Here is a 23,169-nt window from a genome sequence, read left to right as displayed (position 1 = left end):
CAATGACCTCTTGGAAGCAGCTCCCAAATCTGTTTTAGCCTTTTGTGCTTCATTACTGGCCTTTTGCCTTCCTGTTACTTCATATCCAGGAAACAAAGCCTTTGATGGGACGCACACGCATAAAGAAAGCAAAGAATCTAAGATTTTCTTCGGAATCATGAACTTCACCCCCCATTAAATGTGAAATACATCACTGCATTAATATGTGTTCTGAAACTGGAGGGAGAGGAAGAGGGTGTCTGTTCTCACAGGCTGTGGGTGGAGATGGGATGAGAGGGTGCTTTTTCCACAGTAGTGTCCAGAAGTGGCCGATTGTTCGTTATTGCTGACCTCCCGCGCATGCAGATGTGTGTCCTTCACAGCAGGTCTTGTGAAGCAGTGATGATGCAGTGTTCATAAAACTCTACTGACCAGGAGCACTCTGGGAAATTAGATAAAGTGTGGGACTGAGACAGTATAAGGGGGAGGAGATGGACCAGAAATTGTGGGAGAAATTATAACACTTTGGGAAAGCTGGCAGCTATAGGAAATTAAAGAATAGTAGACATTGCTAGAGATAGTTTTGGAAGCATAATTATTTTCAGCTACTATTATACCAAAAAAAAAAAAAAAAAAAAAAAATTATTTATATTTATTTTTTACAAAAAATAAATATCAGTTTCTATTTTTTTTTTTTTTTTTTTTTTTTTATGCTCTAATGTCTTTACTCAGGGCTCCAACATTACAGAAAGCTGAAAAGAGATTAAACAAAACATAACATTATATATATATATATATATATATATATATATATATATATATATATATATATATAATTTTTTATAAAGTTTGTGGTTAGTTTATAATTATAATATAATATAATATATTTAATACTTGTTTGCTCTATTTTTGTTTGGTTTAACTTGAAGTACTAAAATAACTAAAATAAAATAAACTAAAACTAATAACTAAAAACTAGACGTATTTAAAAAAAAAAAAAACTAATAAAATACAAAAACACAATGAAATGGCAAAACAAAGTGACATGACAAAAACACACAACAAAATGACCTAAACTTTTGAAACTTTTTTTAATAATAAAATAATTACAAATATTTACAAAAATTATAATAGTATATCAATGATACTAAAATAAAACTGACTCTAACATCACAGATAGCGGGGCTGATAATTAATATATATATATTTATTTTATATTTTATTTAATTAAAATAAAATGTTATACAATTTTATTTCTGATAGAAAAAATTGTAAACAGTAGTTTTTTTTTTTATGATATACTTTTAACTTGGTTTGTTCTGTTTTCCTCACTCAGGGCTCCAACATCACCGACAGCTGTACAGAGATGCTCATACAGGGAGTTCTGCTGAAGATCTCTGCGGGGAACATCCAGGAACGCATTTTCTTCCTCTTTGACAACTTGCTGGTGTACTGTAAGAAGAAGAACAGGTGAGCTTTCACTATCACCTGTCAAACCTTTCAGCTGCCAGCTGTGTTGGGTTTTAATGAGAGAACAGAGAAGCTCACAGTAATGGTTCTGTGCTGCGCTCTGTTACAGGCGTTTGAAAAACAGTAAGACGGCCACGGAGGGTCCTCGATACCTGTTCAGAGGCAGAATCAACACTGAGGTCATGGAGGTGGAGAATGTGGATGATGGAACAGGTGTGTGTTATTCTGTCAAATAACTCTTCCCAATTCCATCACCGCTTATATGTTGCATCACTAAAACATAGTTTAAAGGAATAGTTCACTTAAAAATGAAAATTCTGTCATTATTTACTCACCCTCTAGTTGTTCCAAACCTGTATGATTTTTTTTCTTTTGCTGAACACAGAAGAAGATATTTTGAAGAATGTTGGTAACCAAACAGTTGATGTACTCCATTGACATCCATTGTATTTTATTTCCTATTATGGAAGTCAATGGGGTCCATCAACTGTCTGGTAACCAACATTCTTCAAAATATCTTCCCTTGTGTTTCTTTTGTCTAGAATTTTCATTTTTAAGTGAACTATTCCTTTAAGGAAATAATTCAACTTTAAATAAAATCCATTCATGATTTACTCACTCTCATGTCATTCCGAATTCAGTGTTATTTCAGTATCATTGAAATACTATTATAGTTATTATTATTTTAAATTAGGTTTTATTTGTATATTTTCCATTTTCATTTTAGTTAAAGGTTTAGTTGTGTGTTTTGGCATTTTATTTAAATATGCAGTATGTTTATATAGTTTATTTCATTTTTTTTTATTTCAGTTTCAATTTTCGTTATTTTAGTACAAGCTAAACTGAATGAAAATGGGAGATGTTGCCTTAGGAACTATCTGAAAAAAATATTTTTAAAAATATATTTTATTTCAGTTAAAGTTGAATTTATTTCAAGTAACAAAAATATTTTTTTATTATTCAGTAGTTAGTTTTACTGTATATAACTATAATAATGACTTTATTTCTAAGTAGAACACAAAAGAAGGATTTTAGCAGAATGTCCTGGCTGCTCTTTTCCGTATAATGAAAGTGAATTGGGAAAGTGAATATCAAGCCCCAAATGTGACAAAATAACACTGTAAAAGTAGCTCAAATAAGTCTTGTGACACATCAATTTCTTTTAAAATTATTGAACAATCTTTGCACCGTCATGGGGAAACTAACAAACCATATAGCTTTATTTTTACTGAAATGCTGTTTCAAAGTGTGTGGAGTAAGCGTTTAACTACTTTAACAGCTAAAGGTTAGAAAAGTGGCATTTTCTGGGCAGGATGACAAGCACTTGGAGCCCTGTGACTGGATGAACTCTTGAGTGGAGTGTGTCTTGGCGAAGGAGGAGCCCTGATTATCAGTTATATTTGTAGAAGCAATGATTTGCTCCCTGGCGGACCTAATATCTGGCTGCTCTGGAGATGGATGGGTTTCAGTCCACAGAATCTAAACAAAGCCAACACCGCCGCATTTGCTTGTGGGTGTTTTCCCATTCTCCCCAATGGCTCTGTGTAAAATCCAGACATAGATGGAGTGTTTCTCTTTGATTTGGGTTTTGAATTGTTTAAATTAAAGAAAGATCACTCAGGGAAAAGCTTGTAGCATTATGTTATGAATTAAAAAACTGCAAGGGGCTAATGAAGCGTTTTCAAATGGATGAGACTTCAAATAAAAGTTGAGAGCAATTTGGAAATTGGTTCAATTGAATCAAAGGAAGATTCTGCCTGTGGGGGTGTTAAACCACCAGTAGACGTACAGATGGAGGCTTGTAATTTGTCCAGTTCCTGTGCTGAACTGAGAGGCGTAATCATTGTAACACACAAGCCATTCATAGGGGAAGGAAACGCAGGCACACGTATTGACTGATTATGATGCGAAAGAACGGCCCATTTCTAATGCATGAGAAAGGAAACTGATGAATACATCTCAGCTTATTTGTTTTTTTGCTGAGGTGTTTATTCGCATATGGGCTTCAGAGTTCTACTCTTTCAGACCTTGCTTGTAGGGCTGTCATGATTATTGCATATTCATCATCCAAATAAGATTACATACAGTATAGATTATTTATTAAATATGCACATTTTTACTCTTTGTTAAGAAGCATGCAGTCTTAAGTGCACTTTTCAAATGAACTCACTCATGTGATTGTATTAAGATTATTGTAATGTGTATTATTTCACTTTATGTTAAACTATTGGCATAATTGCACATATTTGCATTGATATAATTTCAGGTCGGACCACTTTAATCATGCATATAAATGTGTATATATATATATATATATATATTATACATTATATATACACATTTAATCAATAAATGAGTAAATTATTATATATAATTATTAAACGTTGAATGCAAGTTTTTTTTAGATGAAATACTTTTTAATAAAATTATATGACTTTAATAACTGATTTATTTATAATTAATCATCAACTCAAAATTCATGATCATTACAACCCAACTTGGTCGCAAAGCATAGAGTTACATTTTGAAGAATGTAGAGAAGAACTTATCCCAAAACAATGCATGAAAATGGTCACGAAACCACCACACAGAGTATTGTTTGAAAGTTGCAACAAAAAAAAGTTCTTGTTCCTCCGAGACATTGATGCAATCAGTGCTTCAAGATGGGTTTTAATTCCTGCCTGTTCTTCAGGACTGTTCAAATAGCATGTCGATTCTTCACGGCCTTGTAATTAGAGCAATTGATTCGTCGTCTGCCTGTGATCCATTTCATTCATGGGCTGTTTTGTTTGTTGCCTGTTTCATGTGGGAATGTTTCATTTTCTCTGAACTTTACTGCTCTCATGGGCTGTTCACACTGCTTTGTTTATGCCCAAGAACATCTATTTTGTCATCTGGGCTGCTTTGATAGATAGCCTGGCATACAAATGTGGAGGGAAGGCAAGAATGCGAAACGGAGAACATTGCTGGTTGTGCCACATGTAGACAAATGGGCCACAAAGACAAAAGGAAAATATGTGTTGGAAAATCCAAGGAGTGGCCTGAGAGAGCTATAAAAGGCATCTCTGACAGGCAGACATTGATTACTTGTCGGTGTTTTTCCTCAGCGGATTACCACAGCAGCGGGAACATCGTGAACAACGGCTGGAAGATCCACAACACAGCGAAGAACAAGTGGTTCGTCTGCATGGCAAAGACACCGGAGGAAAAGCAGGAATGGCTGGAGGCCATTTTAAAAGAGAGAGAAAGGCGGAAAAGTGAGTAGTGATATGATTATACCTGCAGAGGCGCAACATTTTTACATTAGGGCTCACAAGTTAACAAATAAGTCTTAATATAAGATTTAATGGTCATATTTTGCTGTACAGAATTATTTTTTTGTATATTATATTATATCATATTATATTATAAACAAATTAAAACAAATTAAATATAAAGAAATTAAAATTTGAAAAAATAAATATATTTACAAAGTGATACACATCTTTTTTTTAAAACTTAGTATTAAGGTAAGTATGGCCACTACCAATACCGATACCTCAATTAAATGTTTTTTTTTTCTTTTCAAAGGATAAAATTAGTAATTATATCCATTCAACATTAAAATTATAATTTTTTAAATAATTTTTAATTATAAAATTATATAGTTATAATCTAATTTATTACAATAAATTAATCTAATTAATTGCAATTTAATCCCACATCAAATTCGGCTGGGAATTCCAAAAGATACTTTAAAGTCATTATTGTGTTAAATGAGAAAAGCATCAAATAGACATTACAAAAAGTAGCTTTAGAAAGAAGTATTTTATTTGATTCAACATAGAATTTATTACGCATGAACTTAGAGGCTACAACGGCCATGATTTTTTATTTTATTTTTTCAGAAGCTGCATCTGAATTAGTATTTAGATATATATTTACAGACCAAAACAGTTTGGTTACCAACATTCTTCAAAATGTCTTTTATGTTCTGCAAAAGAAAGTCTTTCTGAAACTATATGAAGGTGAGTAAATGAAAATAAACAGAATTTTCATTTTTGGGCAAACTATCCCAAAATTTCAATTTCAATTTTTTTTTTTAATAAATAATACTCTAAAGAAGAAACTAAAACTTCCAGTAAGTGCCGGTAAATGTCGATTAATTCGAATGGCTGATTCTTTCAAGAATGAAGTAAATGGCTTTCTTTATGAATGGGCCATTGACTTGTTCATTCATTTGATTGATTCGTTCAAAATGCTGATTGATTCAGGAATGAAGTAAATGGCTCTCTTTAGGAAGGATGCATTGAGTCGTTGGTTCACCTGATTGATTTGTTCAAAATGCGGATTCATTCAGAAATGAAACACCACTGTGTGTTGTTCAGAGACGCAAAGTTCTGCTCTGGCTTTACAGGTAATATTTTCATTAGCAAAATTGCGCAAAAACAGACAATATTGTGTCTAAAATAACAATATTAACTTATTGAACTGTTGTATAAAATCAATGCCACATTTGCACTCATGCTATTCGGGACAAAAACAGCACTTGTGTGATATTGTTTACGTTACTCGAGTTAAATTGCTTATCTCTATCATATGATATAAATATGAGACAAAAACTCATACATCGGCATTTTTGCTCTGATATCTTGAATTTTAGGAGCATTCTAACAGCATTCTATAGGCTACATCACGCAGTGAGTTTTCGCCCTGCATCATGTTATATACATTCAATGTATATATACACTGCACTATACAAACAACACATAAGCAATCTACATAATTCTGGGTTCAGAAAGTGAAATCTTTCCTCTCTTATTTGCTTTTCCAGCATTAAGACTGGGCATGGAGCAGGACACCTGGGTGATGATATCTGAGAAAGGCGAGAAGCTTTATAACCTCATGAGTAGACAGGGCCACCTCATTAAGGACCGCAAGCGCAAACTCACCACCTTCCCAAAGTGCTTCCTCGGAAGGTAGGTCAGCGAGAGCCATCTTCCTGTGCTCTGTCTGTGCAGATAATGGGTAGACTCCAGGAGAGATTACAATAGGGGTCATGGCCTGTAGTATCATGTGAGAGCGAGTGACGCTGAGAACGAGAGTGTGTAGCTGTAGGAGTGACTGCAGTGACAGGAGCTCATAACATTTCATTTTGGTCACTCATAAATAACAGAGTAGTGCAGTATAATGGAACTACGGATGGGAAGCATGCGGGTGAATAGATCTGTCTACTGTTCATGATGAATGGATCTCAAAATCGTCCATTTCTGTGCTTATAAATCTGTCTTTTCTTGTAGAGTTCGTCTGTCTCTTGTTTTTCTTTTTGCTTTTTCTTCGAAAAATCAAAGAAATCGTATCCTTTTTTAGTAGTGACTCTTCTTTTACGAACAGTTTTTATACACGCTTCTTATTTAGCAGTGTAGCTACAGTAAATCTGGTCTGTTTTGAATGGTACACAGAGTTTCCTGTTTGTTTTTAATTTATTCAGAGACACCACAGGGATAACTACTTGCAGACCTGCAGGCGTTTTCTGCCACACTTTCGAATGGTCAGATGAATTAAACTGCCTAATAAACCTGATGACCTGATTAACCTATTTGCTTTTCATACTAATGATGTACAATGGAGATATTTTGAGGCAGCGTTGCTATAGTCACAAACACTTAAGGTACACTACCTTTCAAAATTTCTATTTGTTTTATTTATTTATTTATTAAATTATCTTATGCTCACCAAGGCTGCATTTATTTAATTGAAAAAACAGTAATATTGTGAAATTTCATCACAATTGAAAATGTTTCTGAATATTTTTTTAAAAATGTCATTTATTCCAGTGATGGCAAAGCTGAATTTTCAGCAGCCATTACACCAGTCTTCAGTGTCACATTATCCTTTAGACATCGTTTTTTGATTTGGTGTGTAAGAAACATTTCTTATTATTTTCAGTGTTGAAAACAGTTGTGCTGCTTAACATTTTTGCGGAAACTTTGAAACATTTTATTCCCAGTATTCTTGGATGAATAGAAAGCTTCATTTATTTGAAACAGAAATCTTTTGTAACATTATTGATGTCTTTACAGTCACTTTTGGTCAATTTAATGAGTACTTACTGAAGTAATTTTTTAAATCTTACCCCAAACTTTTGAACAGTATTAGCAACCTAATTCACTTAACCCTGGGTTAATGTCTTTTTAAACCCCAGGTTAATGCCACTTTAACCCAATTTTACACTTGTAGTTTTGATTACACTTTATTTTAAGGTGTAATTATACATTTAAAGGCGCAGTTAGCAATTTCTTAAAAACACTGTTGAAAGACTGAGCACCACAACACGCTTGTAGCCAGTCAGCAGTAGGGGGTGTGTCCACTCATGCTGGGAGAGGAGAGAGAGTGAGTGAGCAAGAGGGAGATTTGAAGAAAGACTGTAGAAAGAGAGATGGCTGAGAGACAATACAAAAGAGAAAATCTCAGAGGAATATCACTAGACTATGATCAGGCAAGAGCTTTACGACCTGGGTTAATATTAGAAAAGCTTTCAAGCGCTGGAAAAACCTAAAGCGGGAAGGCCTGAAAACGGATGCCGACTTTACGTTGTCTTTGTTCCATATACGTGAGTAACACTTGTTTTGATATGTTTCACAGAACCAAGAAATGCTGCTGTTTTATTGTTAGCTATAGTAACAGGACAGTTTTGAGTGTCATTGAAACATTATTTTGCTTTTCTTCAGCTAGGATAAAGAGACATGCACTCTTGCATTGAGAATTTGTGTATCTCGGAGGCAGAGCAATGTGTTTGTTTGGGTTTGGGATTTCAAATTTCAACTGTTTCTCAGAAATCACTTACTGCACCTCAAGTATTGAGTAATATTAATTAACTACATGTACTTACTAGAGGATTAGGGCTTATATTAGTTGCATGTAATTATGCATCATTTATAGTTATTACTATAGTAACTACATGTAACATGTGTAACAAGGACACTGTATTATAAAGAATTACCACAGTTTTTTAAAAGACATTTGAATGCCTGGGTTATGAAATCATGCACCACTTTTGCATTGTTAACCTCAAATTGCAGTGCTGAGGCAAGTTAATAACAGCAAGTTATTTAACATCAACCAACCAATCAATCATAAACTGCCTCAGTGCTTGCCTCATTAAATATTCATGCCATGTGTTTAATTTCAGCATTTTAAGGAAACAGTAACAAAGCTGAGACCTTTTTTTTTTTGGTAACATTTCCACTTTTAGACAAGCGGGTATTGAAACACATCAACATTTTGTATGTAAACCCAGAGTTCTCGTAAAAGGACTAAACCATGGTTTAAGGACTAAACGATGGAAATGAACAAGATAACCCAGGATTATGTCAACCTAAGGTTTAGAATACTATCTTAACACTTTCAAATGTTTTTCAACAACTTAGAGGGTTATCACAAGGTAGTTTTCTACACAAGTTATGTTCGTTTCAGTGAGTTTGATCTGATAGTGTGAACATTTGCAGTCTGCGTTATGCTGCAGCATCCAGACCAGAAACTATAAAGGCGATTGTTCCAAGATGTGTTGGATTTTTCCAGCTCTGATCTCTTTTGTTTTAAGTGTGGTTGGGAAATCCTCAGGCTGAACTCAGATTAACTGAGCTCGCCTGGCAATCCTGAAGTTTCTGCAGCTGGCATTCATAATTTAAACCCTCTGAGAAGTCAATACGACAACCTCACCGTACACTAAAATAAGACACTCTACGACACTCAACCACTTGCAAGACTCTCACTTTTTTATAATGCCATTCTTGGTTGGGATTTGTCTGTTCTAAAGAAAAATAAACCCTCAAAGAACAACTGCTCATACTTGTGGCCAGATTATATTGTAAATAGGGGCACAGCTTATTTCCCCTAGTGTTTCCTGACAACACACAGATAGAGAGGTCTGGAGCGGGAATGGATTCATTAAGGATCGAGATCACAGACAGCAGATAATGTTCATGAGTGGGTGGTTTGTGCGTCTCAGAAAGCCAGATGGACTGAAGAAACATATGACTGCAGAACCTGTGAAAATATATCTCTGTCTGGGTGAGCGTGCTGAAACACTGTGGTGATTGGACCGTCGGTTTGTGTTACTTATTTAATGTGTGATTCGCAGCCAGTAATATTTTTGATCAAACTCATCTCTGTTTGATGTCTCTCTAAGTCTCCACTATTTTAATATCATTTCAATCTGCTCTGCTTTCTTATAGTTCTCCCCTTGCTATAAGTGTCTCTCTCTTTGCTATTTGTGCTAAATTTGATATAATAAATGTGCTGCAAATGTTAGCTCTTAAATAACAATCACAGTTATTAAAACACTTGCTTTAACGATAGTCATCACTATATTTAGTTAAACCACTTTTCTTTTCTTTTTTTTTAACAAGCTACTCAAAAAATTTGATGTAGTTTTTGTTTTGCATCAGGACTGGCATTTGGCAGATGCTTTTATCAAAAGCGACTCACAATGCATTCACATTTATCAATATACTGTATGTGTTGGATGCATTATTTATCATGACCATATTGGTTATTGGCTGATATTGGTCATTGATTGATTGATTGATTACAGTATTGGTAAATATTGGATATTAATTAGGTAATGTAAATAATTTTTGTGCTTGTCATAAATCTGTATTATGTGCATAATTACATGTAATATAATTCTTATTACAAATATTGTGTTTATCATAGCATGTTTGAGACCAGATTCACTTGCTTTTATGAACTATCCAACCATAATCCCACCCCATAATAATCCCATCCCCAGAAATCCTAATTTTGTTATAATGAGGATTTATTTTTTTGTCATTGAAACAATTTTTTCCCCACTTTTGAATGAATGAATGAATGAATGAGACATTTATATAGTGTTTTCATATGTACTACTGTACACCCAAAGCGCTTTACAATCATATCAGGGAATCTCTCCTCAACCACCACCATTCTGTCCATTCTTTCATTTTAGCATTTAAAACTACAGATTTTACAGACTATTTTATTATGTATATTCTCTTCATCCAAATATTTATTTTAGTTTTTTGATAAAATGGTATAGACCAGCATTCTTTGTGATCCGAACCTGGAGGAATTAATCTCAGTAATGTAGTCAGGAGGACAGAGGACCCTGCATTATTTCCCATCTTTTTAGTCTTTTTTTTCTAATCGTTGAATTTCATTCTGTCACGGACACTGCACTGATTTTATGCTTTACATGCGCACAGTCTCTTTCTGTCTCCATCTGTCTGTTTTCTTTAGTCATTTTGTTCACTTTCATTTTTGCTTTCTGTTTCTATTTCTTCATATCCATCATTTATTCAATCACCTAAAACCTCAGAGGTCTGCTGGAGTCTGGGATGTTTCTCATGCTGTATCACCATGGGTTCCATAAACTCTGGGAAGAGCCGCAGGATTACACTGGTGGAGCTTGGCATGTTCGTTTTGGTTTTGCGGAGAGGTGGATAGGAAGGAGAGCCGGGGAGGGAGTGGTGGGAGTAGAATCAGATATCCTCCACTGAGACAGTGGCTTTACCCAGCAAAATTGCTAAATTATACAGGGTAGTCAGTTTAACTTCATCAGGAGAAAAAGACCAGAGAAAAAAAAACAGGGGAGAAATAGAAAAAGGTTTTTCAAGACTTGAAGTTTAAGGGATATTTAAGCCTTATGAACACTACTGTAGTTTGAAAATCTATGCAGTGATAGATAGATAGATAGATAGATAGATAGATAGATAGATAGATAGATAGATAGATAGATAGATAGATAGATAGATAGATAGATCAATAGATAGATAGATCAATAGATAGATAGATAGATAGATAGATAGATAGATAGATAGATAGATAGATAGATAGATAGATCAATAGATAGATAGATAGATAGATAGATAGATAGATAGAAAAATGACCACATTGCACAGGAAGACTATTAATTACTGAGCTCATCTCTGTGGTGTGATCAATCATTTTTTGAATTTTGTTGACGGTCATTAATATAATTTATGAGTCCCTCTTTGTTTGTGCTCACATTATTTTACTGTCCTCTGTCTGTCTTTTCTTAGTGAGTTTGTGTCGTGGCTGATGGAGATCGGAGAGACCAATAACCCTGAAGAGGGGGTTCATTTGGGTCAAGCCCTCCTGGAAAATGGCATCATCCACCACGGTTAGTTCCATTTCCACTCTATACTGTATGCCATCATATTATATCTTTGACTACATATTCTGACTTGCAACATGTCACTACTGGCTGAAAATGTATGCTGTATACCAAAAAAACACACAAAAAACTGGGATTCGCGAGGGAATAAAAACAATCAAAATAACCTTTACTAAAATAATTTTATTTGTTTACCTGCATATCGTGTGACCATTAAAATGCAAATGTATTGTTAAATTATTAAAATATAAACTTAGAGTACTTAATATTTAGATATTAAAGTCCCTCTGTGGTGAAAATCAAGCTTTCAGTGTTGTTTATATGTCTATGTGGTGTTTTTAATATGCTTTAAGACAAACCATGTGCAAATTCATAAGTCAACACCATTGCTGAGTATTTTCTCCTTAAAACTGCAGTGAACCAAAGACAGTCAAAACGCGGTTTGAAATCGCTGGTGTTTCTGACGTCACAATACCAAATTAGGGTTCTTCGGCTTTTAACAATAACAGAACCCTTTTCCTTTTATGGAACCCTTTTTATAAGGTTCCATAAAGAACCTTGCTTTGAAAGTGCTTTATAGAACCTTAATGGTGTGATAAATAACCTTTTCAACAATATTTATTTTCATTACTATTAGTATATTATCTTCATATTATTAATATTAATATTATTAATATATATATATTTTTAATAAATTATTTATTAATATATATATATTTTTTTAGCCCTCTATCTGCCTGGTCTTATATCTTGTTGCCTCTATTTGGGTTTTACATTAAAAAAACAAACAAACAAAAAAAAACCAGCATGCTCTTGTTCATGTACTTTTATTTTTTATTGACATGGCAGATTGTAGCAAAAATGACCGTGCTCTAATAACAGTTGTTAGCTGAATACATTAATAAATAACAATTGACATTGAACACAATATAGATGTAATGAAGGCCAAGTTCCAGTGAAATTATGATACGTGACAGCATCTGAAATACACAATTGAGTTACATTGTGTCTCTTCCATTTGATCATGTAAAAACAATTATGTTCATGAAGGCATGGTATAGCTTTAATGGGTTTTTTTTGGTGACTGGGTATGTTTAGGCATAAAGTCATAAGTCAATTTTACATTTTAAGAAAGAAATAATTTATCTGTTGAGAGTATGTTGACAGTCTGTTTAGTAACATTTAAGGGATACAATTATTTACTACAGGGTAAAATATTATTTTAAAATATATTTAAGTAAATATTTTAGGTCAAAGGGGTTTGGCTGACGAAAAAAGTTTGGGAATCCCTGCTGTATACACACAGTTGACTCTCAGGAGAAAAAAAAAAAAAAAATTCTGTCATGGTTTACTTACCATCATGTCACTCCAAATCTTCTGCATAACACCAAAAAAAATATATTTGAAAAATATCTGTGTTTATTTGTTCATGAAATGGAAGTCAGTAGAGTCCAATGTAACTTTGGACTCCATTGACTTACATTGAATGAATGAAAAAAAAAAAAAAAAAAAATTCTTCTTTTGGTGTTGTGCAGAAGAAAAAAAGTCATACAGGTGTGAAACTACATGAGTGGGAGTAAACAGTGTCCTCCCCCCCACCCCCCCTTAGTTATAAAAACTGTACAAATTAGAGGGATAGATGAGAGTCTGATAATAATAGAAAACACATATGCTACTCTTATAATTATGTAAAAATGTAGTAGGTCTACATCATATTGAACTAAAGGCAATTGGAGTTTTTTTTTCCCAGTTATAACCAGTGGGCATGGCTATCGTCTTGTTTATTTCATAATCTGCTTAGCTCAAATAGTCAGTTGATGAGTTTCATCATCACCATTTGGGCTCTATTCATTCGTTAATGCAGATGGCTGATTGGACAAATAGCCCTCTTAATATTTCAAGTGCCCTGACATCATTGTTTTCAGGCCCTGAGGAACTCTGGGAGCGTCCAAGAGCAGATGGCTTTTTATAACTTTGTCTATGTTTATGTGAAGAGTCACAAATATTCATTGCTTCACACCATGCTGTTTGTTTAATACTGAGGGAAATTTCTGGTCTTTTGCCTATACTATTTATTTTGTAATTTTTTTGGGGCAGTGGGGTCCAGTTCTGCTTAATGCAGACTCACAGTGGACTGTTTTTTTTTTTTTTTAAAGAAGACTGGCTGGCTTTGAGCCAGTACTTCATGCTAAATCACTTTTCACTTCATCGCTTCCTAACAGGGAGAAATAAATTCAAGCATTAGGGCTCCCTATCCACTCGCTCGCATTTACGGCTTTGGTGAGAAAGATCTTTAAGCCTTTACTATTCGCTGAGAAGGATGAATTCATTTGGCAGAAAGAGCAGGATTACTTTTCACAAGCATGTTGGTGTTACTTGCAATTTGTGCTTACATGGAGCTGAAAGCCTCTAAACTCAGATTATGAAGGCCCTTAAGTTTTTGTTGCCTTTTGTGTTATTTTTGTGAAACCTTTTAATACCAACAAAGATATTTAATCAGCCTCAATGTAAATAGTATTTCTATCGCCATGCACATGTTAAATTAATCAAAATAGAATATAAGATATACGTTTTAAACCTTTACATTGCAGTGGTGATGTATTTATTTGAAAAATAAGTGCTAATAAACAATGCAAACGTTTTACACCTAAAGAAATCAATACTTTTACTGTTGGCAAATACGTTTAAATTCACAATATGTGTCTAATCTTATAAGTAGACTTTATTCTTTATTGAGTCTCCACGTATACCATTTGAAATCATACGACCAGTCGAAATGCTTCTCTTCTGTACATAGTGCTATCTTCATAGCACCAGTTATTGGACACTTTTGATAGTGGAATTAATTACAGCTTGAATTAACAATAGCAAATTAAAATATATATTGTATATATCACATATACATTGTGTGCAAAAAAGGGTTTAAAAAATCTTTTCACAAAAATGTCCTCTTCTACTATTACTAATTATTTTTTGCGGGATGGCTTGTAAATAACTTTTATTGCTATTATAGTGGTAAAATGTGCATTTATTTATGTACACTAATGTTTTTTTATGTTTTTGAAAGAAGGCTCTTGTGCTCAACAAGGCTGTATTTATTTAATAAAAAAGTAAAAATAGTATTATTGTGAAATATTATTACAATTTATTTAAAACAACTGTTTTCTGAATTTTCAGTGTTGCATCCTTCAGAAATGATTCTTCAGAAATAATTATAAAATGCTGATTTGGTGCTCAAGAAACATATCTTATTATCATCAATATTGAAAACAGTTTGCTTAATATTTTTAATGCATAGAAAGTTCGAAAGAACATCTTGTAACATTGTAAATGTCTTTACTGTCACTTTTTAACAAATGTAATGCATCTTTGGCTGAATAAAACAAGTTTCTTTCAAAAAACAAACAAACTTTTGAATGGTAGTGCGAACTTAAATTTATGTAGAATGACAAAACACATTATTTGGATGCATTTTGTTGTAGTCTCTAATTAAATCTCCACCCTTTTAAACTCATTCTAGTTACAGACAAGCACCAGTTTAAACCGGAGCCGGTGCTCTATAGGTTCCGCTATGATGACGGCACATACCACCCTCGCAGTGACATGCAGGATGTCATCTCCAAGGTAACTCAACCGGCTGTGCTCCGCTAAACGCCTCTTTTTGCCCCTTGGAAAAGTTGCACATACAATAACGAATGTCCTTCTTCCCTCAGGGTGTGAGGCTGTTCTGCCGACTCCATAGTTTATTCACACCGGTGATCAGGTAAGGAGCCAGTTTCTTAGTTCCACCTCATTACAGCTGTCTCTAGTCACACCAGCTCTACCAGGTGCGTTCGCGCCCCTGCCGTTTCTCCTTCCGCTCTAAAGATAGCACCTACAGGACAAAACAGGAGGTTGATAAGTGATGAGAAAAAACTATACTAGAGGTCTTATCCAGAATTCAGTTATTGATTATTTTATTTATGTTTGGGAGTATAACACCATCATTTTGTCTTAGTTCATAGAGTTGGGCATAATGTTGTGTCATATTCCTATGTGTGTAATCAGTGTCAGAACTGCACTACAAATGAGTGGAAGCCTTAAATGTGAAACAGGTGCAGTTTGAGGTTTTGGCAGCTGACAGGCCCAAGGACATGAAATTCTGCATGCAAACACAAAGCTAATAGACTCTGAGGGCACGTTTTTTTTGTTCGGGTGTTCGGATTAATCCATTTTCCAATTTTCTGGTAAATTCTGCCATGCTTGTTGAAGGACTCTTGGGTTGTACTGCAAATATGCAAATATTATTAGAGTTGCAAGCCATTTTCTGGAAGGTAAAATGCATAAAATAGCTCTCGTTTCAGCCTGTCAAAGCAAATACTGTTTACTTTGTGTGTGCACCTGTGCGTTTGCATTGCTAAATGTTGTCTACGTCTGTAAGGCTGGATATTTGATATGCATCAATTTTCCTATTTTTAAATTGGATATTTAAAATAATCAAATAATAAACAGTTATTTTTACGTTTCTATTATTTAATTAAATATGGATTTATTAATTGTTCAAGTAATAACAAAGCTTGTTTACAGCTGACAATCATGTACTGACCATGTGAGTAAGCGTGTTCCCGGGTAGGATCACAGATATTGTTCCTCCACCATAAATAAATCACCATCCAAATGCTTGAGTTTTATCACTGAAATGCCATGCAAATTGATTTTTACAGACGTCCCCATGAGAAACAATTACTGTCCGAATAGGGCTTAAGAATGCCTGCATGCCCACATTTCTCTACTATGTACTGAGAATCTCTTCCTTGTAGAGCTATAATTGGAGAATCCAGCTCTAGTTTAATTATCTGGTATTTCCTGCTGGTTGGAGGGGTTCTAGGGGGCTTTACGCCCCCGCCTTACCAATGTAATAATCATTTTTAAAAAAACTATCTTCTGCACCCAGGTTAAGTTACATTCCTGACATACTTCGAGAAGTAGAACAAAAAGAAAGTAAATATCTAAGAGTTTTAAAGATCTTGAGACAGAAGAGGATTTGAAAGGTTTGTTTGACTTCGCATACCCTTTTCCTACAGATTTCAGTGCTCTTGTGCCAGGCATATGACTGCCTGTGGTAACGCTGTTTACCCTCATTTGTCATGGTGACAGTTCTGGGTACAGCTACAGAGGAAAGGGCTGGCTCCATGTCTGTGGTGGTTAAATCATGGCAAAGCCTGTCCAGCCTCACACTTCTGGTCTGTGATTAAAACAAATCCTTATATAATCAGACAGAACCCATCACAAACACTTGAGGTGCACGTTGAAAGAGTTACATTGGGATTTTTTGAGAGAAAAGGCACATTTCATGTCATCTGGAGGTGCTTGATTGTGTAAAAATAGAATGGGAATGTAATTCTCAGAACTGTAAACAGCTAAGTTTGGCTTTGAGTGTGTGTTAGTTGTAGGGTGTGGGCCCTAGTCTAGCCCTCTGACCTAGCACAGTGAGTGTCCCCCAAGAGAACCCTGGCTTCATGGGAAAATCACTGCTCAATTTCATTTCCCGTGGTCTGGAAGCAGCCACAATGCATCAGTTTGGCCCGTTCCAGGCCCTGGAGCTGGACCGAAGTGGGCTGAGAGACACCTGCTGACCTCTACTGGAGCAGAGAAACACGTTTTATGTCGAGAATATAGGCGTCTTGAAACACGTTTTTATATATATATATATATAAAAAATTAAACTATTTTTAACTTGACACACCATCTTAAATATGCAACAACAGTTACAGGGCACTCAAGAAACAGTGTGAGCTACACACAGTGGCCAAGATGCCTGTTTAAATGGTTCTGGCTTTAGCAGTGTCCTTTGAAGGGCCTAATTTAGAATTTACTTTTCAGGAACCATGGTCAAGTCTTCCATTCTGTCATATCTTCACGCATCCCAGAAGTGACAACCAAAATGTTCTGTTCACCCAAAAAATTGTGTTTAAATTCATTTACTGATTTGTTTGTGTATTCCTTCACTGATTTTCTCACTGATTCATTCAATGGCTTAGGTGGTGGCAAGCGCCTTTTTGTGTTTTGAGTGGGACGTTCAATCAAACTCTACGATTGATTAAAAATAACAGCTGGAAAAAATATTTTGTTCAGATTAATTTACTGATTTGGTTTTAATTCACTGATTTGTTCACTGATTAGTTGACTGAGTAGTTTAATGGCTTTGGCGACGGGTGTCTTTTTTGTGTTTTGAATGAGACATTGAATCATTAACAATAAGTTATTCATGACTGAAAAAAAGATGTTCAGATTCATTTACGGATTTTTTCAATGGCTCTCATTTGTGCTCCCATATAATCTTAGCGTACATGGTAAACAGTTTTGATTGGCTGTCCGCTATGGAGGGGCTTGAAGAGGATATTCTGCTCGAACTGGTGAAATACAAAAAGGAGGAGAGGGGGAGGAGGAGGGATGCTGATATAGCTGACGCTGGGAAGAAGAGGCTAATTTTATATCTTGGTAGTAATTTAGGGTGAGTTCAGGTTAATTGGGACACTTTTTGCCATTGAGACGATAAAAAGTGTCCCAATCAACCTGAATTCACCCTAGAAGATTAGGTGTACTCCTCCCAAAATGGTTTAATACCTTCACTTAGGTGGTGACGAGGCGTTTTATGTGTTTTTTTAGTGAGAAATTGAATCATTAACTCCATTCATTAACGATTCATTAAAATAACAGCTGTTTTTCAAAAATGAAAAAATCTATCAAACGAAAGGAAGGACTTTGGTAAACCCAGGAGGGTTTCATTGTGTAAACTGTAATTTGCACGGTGTCAGTATACTAATCAGAGCACCACTGCTAAAAATATCAAAACTAAAAAAATGTTAGGAGGAGAAAATCTTGTCAACTCCAAACACGGACTAGTCAATTAGTTTACCATCATGTCCCATTATTTGCTTAAACCTTCTGTCACTTAATATCTAAATTCGATAACACTTTATTTAGACATTCTTTTGACTATAAGTAACTTTGCACCTATATGTCAATTAACGCTCATTAAAGTCTTAGAAGACTGTCTGCTTAATATCTGCTAACACTTTGCTATGGTCCAGCAAGAGACATTCTACTGACTAAAAGTAACTTTGCATGTACATCAACTTATTCTACTAACCTGAACCCCTTATTCTACTAACTCTAACCTTACCCCTAATAGTCTACTAATACTCTAATAGGAGTTAGTTGACATATAGGTGCAGTGTTACTTATAGTCAACATAATGTCTAATGGGGACCATCAAAATAAAGTGTAACCCTATAAATTCACTCTGCCGAGACATAAATGTCTGCTTTTAGTTGTCCCAGATCAACTTTGTTTCACTTTTTTGTTACAGAATATGTAGAGGGTCATTAATCGGTCAAATATTGTGACTCCTGTGCAACCCTAAAATAAATTCAAGGTAAAGCACTTGTTTGGGCTTCAAAGAAATTGAGGGGAAAGGGTTGTTTTGATGTGAAAGCCCAGAACAGCTCTCTCAAGAGCTTTTAAAGCGGATGCAAGTCAAGACAAAGGTTAACAGTTAACTTGAAATGTGTGTCTCTTGAGGCTACTGTAAAGAGGAGACATTTTTGAACTGGTCAAGTCAAACGTTCCTTGTCTTCCACACAGGGATAAGGATTATCATCTACGAACGTATAAATCGGTGGTTATGGCCAACAAGCTGATCGACTGGCTGATAGCACAGGTAATACTTGATACTGTTTTATAGGCCGACTGGAAACACAGTGACATCCATAGGAAATAAGACACGAGGAAAGAATAAAACAAAAGTAGTAGATGTTTCCTAAACTGGCCGGATTATCTCAAATGAGGTGGAAGTGAACTGTAAAAATAAACCTTTGCCTAGCCACATCTGTCTAGTTCTGTTCTAGTTCTAGTCTAGTTCTGTCCACTTAAAAACAGACGAATCACTATGAGACTGCAGATTTGGATTAAATTTGAAGTGCGGTTCGGATATTTAGAGGAAACTTTCACATTCATGCAAGTGTTCAATAAGATGATATATTGTGTTCGTCCATGAAATTATTACCAGGCGGTCAACCCAGCTAACAAAAATAAGTTCTAGGAATGTTTTGCTAATGTACCCATTAAGTTCTAAAAACATTATTCCTGAAATGTCCAGTTTTATAAATGTTGTAAATGTAAAAATAATTCTTGGTTATGTGAACATTAAGGGGACATTCCAATTTATAATTTTTTTAAAGCAATTGATTCTCCAGTTTTTCGGGAAAGTTCCGAAACTAGTAAAATTTACAAAAAAATAATAAATTATGCGAACATCCAACTAAACGTTTCTGGTAAAACATTCCATGAACAATGTATAAATGATGTTGTTGCGATCACTTTTTTAGAACATTATTAAAGACCGGATAACTTTGAACAAATGTTTTATTACCGTTATTAGAAGAAGATTTGTTCATAACTTTGCGAGAACCTTGCCACAACATTAGCTAAAGTTCTGATAACATTCCCTGCTAGCTGGGAAGTGACCCTTCAGAGTTGTTGTAGTGTTTGTGTGAATTAAATATGGTTTTCTGGAGCTCAAGCTAGGGTATGTGACATTTTGACCGTTTGTAAGTAGATAAAGAGAGTGGCACTTGTCTTTTTCTCTTTTGCAGGGTGACTGTCGAAGCAGAGAAGAGGCGCTGATCTTGGGGGTTGAGCTGTGTGACAATGGATTCATGCATCATGGTATGATAGCTGTTTCATTGTCACTCTATTTTATTTCCTCTGTGTTTTTGTGTTTCTGTCAAAGTTCTTTTTTTGTCATATCTTAACTCATCCCAAGTGTCAACCAGGATATTTTAAGCATAAATCAAAGATAATATTGTAAGGTTTGGTTTATACTTTAAAACAACAGCAACAACGACAAAAATACAATTTGCAAATGGGATAGCGAAAAATAAAGTATTCATTATACAAGTAAAAGTGATTTTGATTCATATCAGTGACTTTTTTGACTCACAAAAAAAAAAAAGATAAAAAAGGTTCATATTCTTTTTCTCATTTATATTTAACTGATTTGCAAACTGATTCATTCACTGGTTAGTCCAATGGCTTTAGGTGATGACAAGTGTCTTTTTGTGTGTTATGAGTGAGGCATTAAATCATTAACTCGATGATTAATTGAGAAAAACAGGCGTTCAATACTCAAAAAAAGCGATTATACGAAAGTATATGAGAATATAAGTTATATGTGTTCAGATTAATTTACTGATTTGTTCATGGATTCATTCATTGATGTGTTCACTGATTCATTTTCTGAATCGTTCAGTCAGTGTCTTTGGGTGGTGGTGACAAGTGGCTTTTTGTGTTTTGAGTGAGACATTAACTCAGTCTTTCATAAAAATAGCAATCTTTCACAACTGAAAAAGCAATCAGCAAGTGAAGAATGAGAATGATTTTTTCACTAAATACTACTACAAAATAACATATCACACGCTTTTGCTTCTTTATTTTGTTTTTAGAATGTTTTAAATGAAAAACATGATGAAAAATGTTGATTTAAGAAAATGTTTTTTTGTGGTGTATGAGCTTAATTCACATTGCAAAACTTTTCCTCTAACTGGATTGTGCACATTCTCTCTCTTGACAACAGCCTTGACCTTCTCCACAATCCATGTTTGACTGGCTTGTTGTCATGGCAACTGTTTGTTTGCAGGATTCGGGTCTCATTTTCAGGGCACTTGATGCCAAAGTCCACATCATGCTTGTGTGACTCATTTGTAGTCTAACATGGGCTGTTCCTTACAGCCTGCAATTCAGTTTCATACGTGGCCAACTACCAACAAATTTATGGAACGTAATAACTAGACTGGCACTTTCATTTTTTGGCTTTGAATGTGATCATTGCATTCATCCATTTAAGCTGGTTCACTTGGTTGTGACCATTAAAGCTAATTCAGAGTTATCTAATCTTGCCCATAGAAGTGTGGAGAACACTGGACCTCTTTTTCTCATTGGGGGTATTTTTACTACAAAAGTGAAGGGATTGTTTAGAGCCCATGTTGCCCTGGTGACAGATTGAAATCCTTGCCTGTTCCTTTTCACGGGAACCACTTTTCAAAGAAAAGGCTTCCCCTCTGAATCTCTCTGTACAGCTCTTGTCATTCCAGTACATTATGTGTTGCTCTCTTCTGTGTGGTACACAAATTCAATTTACACATCAATTTGATCCTCACAACAACAAAGAAGTTGCTATAATGTTGCTTTTTGCTGAATCAGTTATAGGACGACTTTAAACAAGATGCTGAAGTGAAATGAAATTGAGTAGTTATAAAATAACAGTATAAGGTTAATAGTTGTGACACCACAGGACATGTCAATATCCCAAAAGTATTTCATGTCAGCTATGCAGGTTACATTTAGCACTACTTGAATGAGCATCAGGTATTATTTGTTCTAAAACACCTTGCTTTTGTCTTTTCGCAGTTTTGGAAAAAAGCGAATTTAAGGATGAACCTCTTCTGTTCCGCTTCTTCGCCGATGAGGAGATGGAAGGTTCCAACACCAAACACAAGCCAATAAAACATGATCTAAAAATAGTGGAGAATGTCATCGCCAAGTCGCTGCTGGTGAGAGATGTCGTCTGTAATCGCCTACAGCTGATGCCACTTACAATAGCGCATGTTGGCGTGAGCCCATGTGGTTTTCATCCACTCGCATGGGGCTTTTCTGCTTCGCCACGTACGGGGGGTCTGAACTCGGGCCAGCTCTGACTCGAGAGTCTTCACCAGTAATTATGCTTGACTGTTCTAAACCAGTCTCTAATTACATTTAAACATGAAGTCAACTGGTTTGACAGTCTAGGCCCACGAGAGACTGAAATTCACATTCTAGGAGCGCCTCCAAAGCATGAATTGTAATAAAATATTACTACATGCATGACACAACAAAATCAAACACTTAAGTCATGATAACTGTGAAATGTCTACTCTGATTTCAGATAAAGCCAAGTGAAGGAGGTTATGGCTTCAGGCTAGAAGATCGAAACAGAGTACCCATCGTCAAATCAGTGGAGAAAGGTTCCCATGCTGAGGTGCGTGTGGTACCTTTGTGTGGGTGATTTAAAAAAAAACCCCAGACATGGGTCATAAGATCACTGAGCCCGTTTTGACAAGAGCTTGATTAGCTGATTCAGGTGTGTTTATTTGGGGTTGAAGCTGAACTCTGCTGGACAGTGGTCCTCCATGAGCAGGACTGGACACCCCTGTAATATGCTGAAAACTCCCAAAGTCAGCTTATTGAATTAACCCGTTGTCCTAGTTTACATGCAAACCAATAACCCAGCAACATAATTGAAGTTGACAAGACTTTATTAAAAAAATCAGGTTATTCCCCGGTAGTGATTTATTAAATATTAATCATTCCGTTGGTTATGTGAGATGTGATGTTGAATAAATAAGCAGTGTTTTGACTGTACCACTTCTACTTCAGGTACACAAGATGAGAACACATTTTCTTGGGTCAAGAAAGATTTGGATTTGGCGACATATTTCTTCCTCCCCTACCATGATATGGTAGCACTTAAATATGCAAATAAT

The 23,169-nt window shown here is 35.1% G+C and overlaps 1 protein-coding gene across 1 annotated transcript in view; it reads left to right on the top strand.

Annotated features, from left to right (window-relative positions):
* Positions 1-23,169, top strand: part of prex2 (phosphatidylinositol-3,4,5-trisphosphate-dependent Rac exchange factor 2) — a 127,218-nt gene that overhangs the window by 36,036 nt on the left and 68,013 nt on the right. The window contains exons 7-17 of the mRNA XM_079863295.1: positions 1,316-1,449; positions 1,559-1,662; positions 4,557-4,706; positions 6,263-6,407; positions 11,514-11,614; positions 15,129-15,232; positions 15,322-15,371; positions 19,235-19,310; positions 20,245-20,317; positions 22,058-22,200; positions 22,572-22,664. Of these exons, the coding sequence (XP_079719421.1) occupies positions 1,316-1,449; positions 1,559-1,662; positions 4,557-4,706; positions 6,263-6,407; positions 11,514-11,614; positions 15,129-15,232; positions 15,322-15,371; positions 19,235-19,310; positions 20,245-20,317; positions 22,058-22,200; positions 22,572-22,664 (1,173 nt within the window). The remainder of the gene's footprint in view (positions 1-1,315; positions 1,450-1,558; positions 1,663-4,556; positions 4,707-6,262; positions 6,408-11,513; positions 11,615-15,128; positions 15,233-15,321; positions 15,372-19,234; positions 19,311-20,244; positions 20,318-22,057; positions 22,201-22,571; positions 22,665-23,169) is intronic.

Source organism: Squalius cephalus, assembly GCF_949319135.1.
Source record: "Squalius cephalus genome assembly, chromosome: 25".
Lineage (NCBI taxonomy): Eukaryota > Metazoa > Chordata > Actinopteri > Cypriniformes > Leuciscidae > Squalius > Squalius cephalus.
This window is presented reverse-complemented; position numbering and strand designations above follow the sequence as displayed.